The following is a 7,398-nucleotide window of genomic DNA, read 5'->3' as shown; positions in this document are numbered from 1 at the left end:
ATATTAAAACGCTCATTAGTCCTCGTACAGCTGAGGCTGGGTTTCATTAATATACATCATTACTGTTTCACATCAGGGACAAACTGCTCTGAGGTCCAACAATTAGTGAGAACTTTTGGATGCTAGATATTTATTATGGGGCCTTGAACTAATAGAGACTAATGATGAAAAATCACCTCTATGTCCCATTTAATCTCTTCACCTCAAAGTGAGCATGCGCACATATAATGCAGACGGATGTGCAAGCTGTCAACTTTGAATTATGTCCTCCAAAGTCCCTGAAACTTCAAGAATCTTTACTCAGTGTAATGCCATCTGGCACGTTATTTCCCTCAGTGATGATGATAATGCATACATTCACAGCTTGCAACATAAGTGCTTTTATTAGGAGCTCAAGGTATTTCCTCTAATCCGGGAGGAGAGTGTTTAAATGAACCACAGATGGAGGCTGAGTCTCACAGAAGGAGGGAAACACCAGCTTGGCTGTCTGCATCTTTCACACTTAGTGCGTCTGTAGGAAACACACCTTCACAGATAACAGGTGTGAAGTCAGATCCACTATAGGCGACGGAGACCATCAGCAGTAAATCAAATCAAAATGATTTTTCTAATGGACCTCCAGATGATGCTGCTGGATGTTATTTACTTCATCCTGCGCAACTCTGTGCGGGCCGTCCTGCGCCCACGCACCAAGCCCATTGATAGCGAGCTGGTGCTGATCACAGGCTCAGGTGGAGGCCTGGGTCGTCTCTTTGCTCAGGAATTCACCAAGCACGGGGCAGTGGTGGTGCTGTGGGACGTCAACAGCAGCGCCAACGAGCAGACAGCCAAGCTGGTGCGTGAGATGGGGGGTAAGGCGTACACGTACACGGTGGACGTGACCAACAGGGAGGATGTGTATCGCAACGCAGACCTGGTGCGCAAGGACCTGGGCCGGGACGTGACCATGCTGGTGAACAACGCCGGAGTGGTGGCTGGGCAGCGCATGTTAGACTGTCCTGATGAGCTGATGGAGAGGACCATGAAAGTCAACTGCCATGCCCTCTTCTGGGTGAGAGTGCTTTGATCAGTATGAAATGTGTTGAAGATATTTGACCAGTCACACCTAAAGTGTTGAAGAGAGGTGAGAGAAGACCAGACAGGAAGTCCAGCTGCCCTTGACTTATTAATAGTGCTGCATTTAAGGGCTGGAGGATATGGAGAGATTCATACATCACAATATTTTTGATGAAATACCTCATTATCTCTACTGCAGTGATATTGTAGGGTTGAATATTTGTGTTTTCAAAAATATTCACACAATATTTTTGATAGATGATCATCAGTAATGAGGATTTGATGACTAAAGACAAATAATAAAACAGCTAGAACAGTCTGGTGAGTTCAGAAAGTCACATTATTTTACTGTCAGCAGCCTTTAAAACCAGGAGAATACAACACTGATACCTAGTCTCATATCATGATATTGCCCCTGGTGGACAGTGGAGTATCTGTGTATTCATTAACCAATGACCACTGTAAATAACATAGCACATGTAGATATCAGGGCAACGACAAACAGTTAATGGCATAAAAAGAGCATAACAAAAAAAAAAAAACACAACAAAAACTGTCTTGACACCTCATATTATTCAGCCCTGCTCTACTCAAAGACAGTAACACACTAAGAACATATACACCTGCACCTTTTAATCATTCCTCACCCCCCGTGGGTCTTTCTCTAAATTCTTCTATTCATTCATTCATCCATTTTCCATAACTGCTTATCCTGTTGGGGGTCACAGGGGGGCTGGAGCCTATCCCAGCTGACCCTGGACAGGTCGCCAGACTATCACAGGGCTGACACATAGAGACAGACAGCCATTCACGCTCACATTCACACCTACGGACAATTTAGAGTCACCAATTAACCTGCATGTCTTTGGACTGTGGGAGGAAGCTGGAGTATGTTGAGAAAACCCACGCTGACATGGGGAGAACATGCAAACTCTGCACAGAAGGGCTCCCCCACCCTGGAGTTCTAACCAGGAGACAATGCTAACCACTGCACCACCATACCGCCTTTTACTATACATGTATAAAGCTTCTCAAACGTGCACTATGAAGTAAAGATGAAGACAAAATACAAATTCAGACCATTTTTCTAGCTAAGTTGAGTCCCTTCTTCCTCGCCTCAAGCATGATGCAACCTGCTCCCTTTATCCTAGCAACAAAGAGCTCCACAGATAAAGTTTAGGACTAGTCTTTTACGCAGCAGTGCACACTGATAACCATAGCTGCCTCTGAGTGTCATTAAAGTTCTGCCCTGAATCATTATCAAGTAGCGTACATGCTGGAGAGCAGTCAATCTGAACACCCAAAATTTCAGATAGACGTTTTGCAATTTGTTCCCAGAAACTTTCAACTGATGGACACTCTCACATGATGTGTAAGAAAGTCCTCACTTGATTCAAATCACACAAGGTACAGTTTGGAGAAACAGATATATTCATCATGTAACAGCACTTTGGTGTCAAATAAGTTTGAGATCTGAAATTCAGGATCGTTAATTTATGCTCTTACTTCCTGATTAGTAACTGTTGTTGTAAACGACAGCCAAACACTGATCAGAATTCTTATCTGGTGTGTGCCAGTATTAGTATCATATCCATAAAAGACAGAGAAGAACTTCAGAGTGAAAAAGGTGGCACACCCTCCAAACTGTTTGTCTGTGCAGCTTCATGTTTTATTAAAATGTCATTCTGAGGTCATCCTTAATAGATGAGTAGCGTTTAGCAGCAAATCACATATAAAATGTGATTTTATTCAATCATTGTCTCCATGGCGTGAATACTATTCGTGCTTCGGCAGGAACACATCAGCAATGAGATTTTAATAAAATATAAAGCTGCACACACACTGTTTACTTTGCCACCTTTTTCCCCCACTTTGCTCCCCGATCAGTGAATGGTATTTAATTTCTTAAAATCAGATCTGCCCTGTTTTGTAGGTGGCACACGTTCTGAGTCCAACACCAACAATGATTCAGCACTGACTGGGAGCTTTTGAATTTTACAAAGCACAATCTTTCCAGCCATCAGCTGCTGTACAGAGCAGATTATTGTGCACAGTCAGGGTGACACATGACGTGTAAAATGTATTGCGTTAATAGCATTATCCCCCTCACACTATGGGCTATAGAGTACATAAATCCTCTTAATATGGAGCTGCTTGTGCAACATAAGCTTCCTTCACATTGAGCAACATCTAAGTCACTACAAGTCATATGAACGCTGCACGGGTTTGTTAACAATGTATGTGTTTATGTGTGTGTATGTGTGTGTGTGTGCCTCAGACAGTGAAGGCCTTCCTCCCTCAGATGAAGGCCCAGAATCATGGACACATCATCACCATCGCCAGCGTCCTCGGCCTCTTCAGCACAGCTTGTGTCGAGGTGAACCAGGGAGTGAAAGCATCACTGCAACACTAAGATACGACAGCTTTACTGTTACAGCCTTTCACACACTTTTCTGCGCAAGTCAGCAAATGATGTCACAAATTCAAACTCATATTATAAAGACAATAGTTTAAGCAGGTGTGGTGGATCAAGAATAATTTTTGTAAATATTCAATACTTCAATAAAAGCTTTAATTTGTGTTTGAGACAGGATTACTGTGCCAGTAAGTTTGCTGCAGTGGGCTTCCATGAGTCTCTGGCCCACGAGCTGCTGGCTGAGGAGGTTGAAGGAGTGAAGACGACGCTTGTGTGCCCCTATATCGTGGACACAGGCATGTTTGAAGGCTGCAAGATTCGGTATGTCAGCAACATTATCACATACTGCTTAATTCAGTTACACCCTATCATTACACTGTATTTTCTAGAATCTGAACGGAGTGATTTAGACCTAACCAAATCATCGCATGAACACAACCCTTTTCCCTAACACAGACACACCAAATATCATTCTGTGGTTATATTTGCTTAGAGAAATGAAAGATGTTTTAGCATTTTTATAACTCATTTAGAAAATTTCCAATCAAGCAATTGTGTTCCTGACTTGCTTCTGTCCCACTAGGTTCAGGTGTACAATGTATCGCTCTGATATGCTGAAATACAACCCTGATTCCAAAAAAAGTTGTGTAAAACTGTAAATAAAAACAGATTGCAAGGAATTGCAAATCCTTTATGAACTATATTCAACTGAATACAATACAAAGACAATATATTCAGTGTTCAAACTGATAAAATTCATTGGGTTTTTTTTATAAATAAACACTCATTCTGAACTCGATGCCTGCAACACTTCCAAAAAAGTTGGCGCATGTTTACCTCTGGGTTACATCACCTTTTCTGTTAACAACACCCAGTAGCGTTTAGGAACTGAGGACACTCATAGTTGAAGTTTTGAAAGTGAAATAGTTTCTCATGATTCATAAGCAGGCCCCTAAAAATCTTCGAGATCTAAAGACTGTGTGGAAGAATGGGCCATAATCACATCTGAACACTGAGACACTGGTTTCTTCATATGGGAAGCATCTTAAAGCTGGCATTGTAAACAACGGCTTCTCCAAGTATTAAATACATTTTAGTTAGCATGTTTTAATCCCTTTTCCTGTCTCATTCCACTTTATTGCACATATTTTGTATTAATGTTACAAATTCTTTGTCTGTGTAGTTATTTTTGAATCACTACCAATATGTGGTATAAATCTCACATTAATAGTTTCAATGGAAATACGTTAACCCTTCGGAATCTGAGCAAATTCACTTGATTTCTTTTAAAAACAAGGAAGGCACTGAGCAACGAAAGAAGAAATTACCCCAAAAATTTGAACTATTTTTTTTTTATTTAAAATTTTATAATCCCTGAGGGGAAATTAATTTTTTTCACTCCGTTGTCAATTACATACAGTTCCGAACACACACATGCACAAACAGGACCTATACATGCACAAAGTGGAGAGATGTCAGAGTGAGGGGGCTGCCCATGAAAAGCGCCCCAAGCAGTTGGGGGGTTCGGTGCCATGCTCAAGGGCACCTCGGCGGTGCCCAGGAGGTGAACTGACACCTCTCCAGCTACCAGTCCACGCTCCATATTTGGTCAGGACGGGGACTTGAACAGGCGACCCTCTGGTTCCCAACCCAAGTCCCTATGGACTGAGCTACTTAGAGTTAATTAGAGTTAGCAAAAAGAGACAATTAAGAACAAGAAAACTGGTAAGGAAAAAAGAAAGTTAAAAACAGACAAACAAGGAAATGACCTGGAAAAAGTGCTTGAAATCCTAATAATTCTTTAACATAATTTTAAAATGTATAATATGATACAGTATATACAGTATAGTATATATAATATGATAAATATTATTCTAAATGTAGTTTTCCCCTAGGTTTATGTATTATTTATTTGTTATTATTTATTTCAATTTGTGGTACATTTCTTCCCTATGCTCATTGCCTGTTTTGACCATGTTTTTGAAAGAAATTGCACCAATTTGCTCAGATTTCAAAGGTTTAACTACTTGCAAAAGGTGTCTGAAAGCAGCACAAGAAAAGTGATGTTGCTCCAGGTTTCAAAGGGTTAAATGAAAAAAAATTGACATGGTGAAAACTTATTTTCCCTGATGTATGTCAAAGGATTTGCAAAACATTGCAGTCTGTTTTAATGTATGTTTTACACAGTGTCCTAACCTTTCCGGAATGGGAGTTGTGTAACACTGGTCACGTTCTTAGCAAAATTCCTGTGTAACAAAAATGCAACACAGGAATCTTGGTATGCTGACATAGTATTCTGCTCAAAGTGGCGTCTTCCGTTTGCTGTCAAAACGCTGCACACTAACTCATAAGTGACAGCCTGTTTGTCGTTTGGTGCCACTAATAGGGAAGAAGTGGAACTGCTCCTTCCCCCTCTGGATCCTCAGTACTGCGTCGAGCAGGCCATGAACGCCATCCTGATAGACCAACCCTTAGTGTGCATCCCTCGCCTCACATACCTGCCTGTCATCTCCAGAGCGTAAGTGCAAAGCCACGTGTTCATCTTACCCAGAGACCATACATTAGTCTGGTTGATGTGCACTTCCATTGCTTTGCAGCTGATGTTCAGTATTTGATGTTACTTTTCAGATTGTTGCCATGGGAATCCAACGTGGTCACGTATCGTTTCATGGGGTCCGACAAGTGCATGTACCCCTTCATTGACACCAAGAGGAAGCAAGTGTCTAACGCTGCCATTGCAGTTGCATAATCGTACCTGAGTACAGTTACGACTACTGTAGGGAGTCTAAACCTTAAAATTAAAATGCCATTCGCCAAAAAGACAAAAAAAAAGAAGAAAAGTAAAAAGAAAAGAAAAATCCCTCTGCTTGCATGGACAGCAGCGAGCCAAACTGCCCAGCTACTGCCAGGATTCAATAACATACAGATGATCAGAGGTAATGCAGAGGCCAGATGGAGGGGCTTTAGATCTTTACAGTGATCAGTCAGAGGTGTGTACCAGATGACGACTCAGCCAAGTGTTCATCAGCACCCTAAAACATTTCAATAAGATCAAGTTTAAAGTCCCTTCAAACTCACCAAACACCTGTGAAATGACTTCATACTGAGAGTGACTGAATCCTGGACTGGCCAAAAGGGGAATGTGAGTGTCTTTAATATCTGTAACTTAATAATGTACCATAATATTGTGCTATATTATGTTTACGTAAAATAAAATAACTGAAAACTGCTAAAGTGTGTGGTGAGAGCAAGTAGTTTTTGTGCTGTAAACTTCCCAAGACATGTAAATTAGCAAACATGAGTGGTGAGGTTGATAAAGGAGTTATGCTTGTAGAGGGTAAGAGGCAGACCTGAATTGAAACAGGATTAATTTTTTTTTAAACATGCTTTGATTCTGTTTCTCTTTTTCAATTTTCTCACTAATTCCTTTAAAAAAAAAAGTATTCTCAGTGGCCCAGTTTTAGAGCTGCTGCACTTTCTCCCTCTACCTTGCAGATTATGCTCGTGTCAATGCACAGATACAGTTTTTACAGGTGCTTACAAGTGTGGCTAATCTCAAAAGACAGCAGTAATACGGGAAAACGTTATCACTGCGCTAAAATGTTTCCATGCAAGGGAGCGGGTATGACTAATGATGAAGCATTTCCTACAGCATATTGGAAGAACGCACTGTTAAAAAGGTCTTCAGTCTTTTACATAAAAGTTATTAGGTTTGTATCAAAACAAATCTCTTATAGATTTCTCATTATTATATGATGTAAATGTTCATAGCGGCTGAATTCTGATGAAAATTGATGTGCTTTTTGTTTTTTAACAACTCATTAATCACAAGAATCAAAGCTAACCAGAACTGATCAACTTTTAACAACAGCTGAGACTTTTTTCCCCAATATTAATATATATAAAGATATGGCAAAAGTATACAA

The 7,398-nt window shown here is 40.6% G+C and overlaps 1 protein-coding gene across 1 annotated transcript; it reads left to right on the top strand.

Moving 5' to 3' along the window:
• Nucleotides 1-462: 462 nt before the first annotated feature.
• On the top strand, nt 463-6,700 carry rdh20 (retinol dehydrogenase 20). Its single transcript, XM_050038302.1, has 5 exons — nt 463-1,051; nt 3,335-3,433; nt 3,648-3,793; nt 5,859-5,990; nt 6,101-6,700. The coding sequence occupies exons 1-5, from the start codon at nt 599-601 to the stop codon at nt 6,219-6,221; spliced, it is 951 nt and encodes a 316-aa protein (XP_049894259.1). The 5' UTR covers nt 463-598; the 3' UTR covers nt 6,222-6,700.
• The last annotated feature ends 698 nt before the right edge of the window (nt 6,701-7,398 follow it).

Source organism: Epinephelus moara, chromosome 24 (genome assembly GCF_006386435.1).
Source record: "Epinephelus moara isolate mb chromosome 24, YSFRI_EMoa_1.0, whole genome shotgun sequence".
Classification (NCBI taxonomy): Eukaryota; Metazoa; Chordata; class Actinopteri; order Perciformes; family Serranidae; genus Epinephelus; species Epinephelus moara.
The sequence above is the reverse complement of the archived record's forward strand: the minus strand, read 5'-3'. Positions and strand labels throughout refer to the sequence as shown.

Excerpts from the sequence above, each read along its gene's own strand:
- rdh20 (XM_050038302.1), top strand. The coding sequence starts at position 599 with ATGATTTTTCTAATGGACCTCCAGATGATGCTGCTGGATGTTATTTAC. Across the intron at positions 1,052-3,334 it reads ACTGCCATGCCCTCTTCTGG|ACAGTGAAGGCCTTCCTCCC; the intron begins GTGAGAGTGCTT and ends TGTGTGCCTCAG. Across the intron at positions 3,794-5,858 it reads TTTGAAGGCTGCAAGATTCG|GGAAGAAGTGGAACTGCTCC; the intron begins GTATGTCAGCAA and ends TGCCACTAATAG.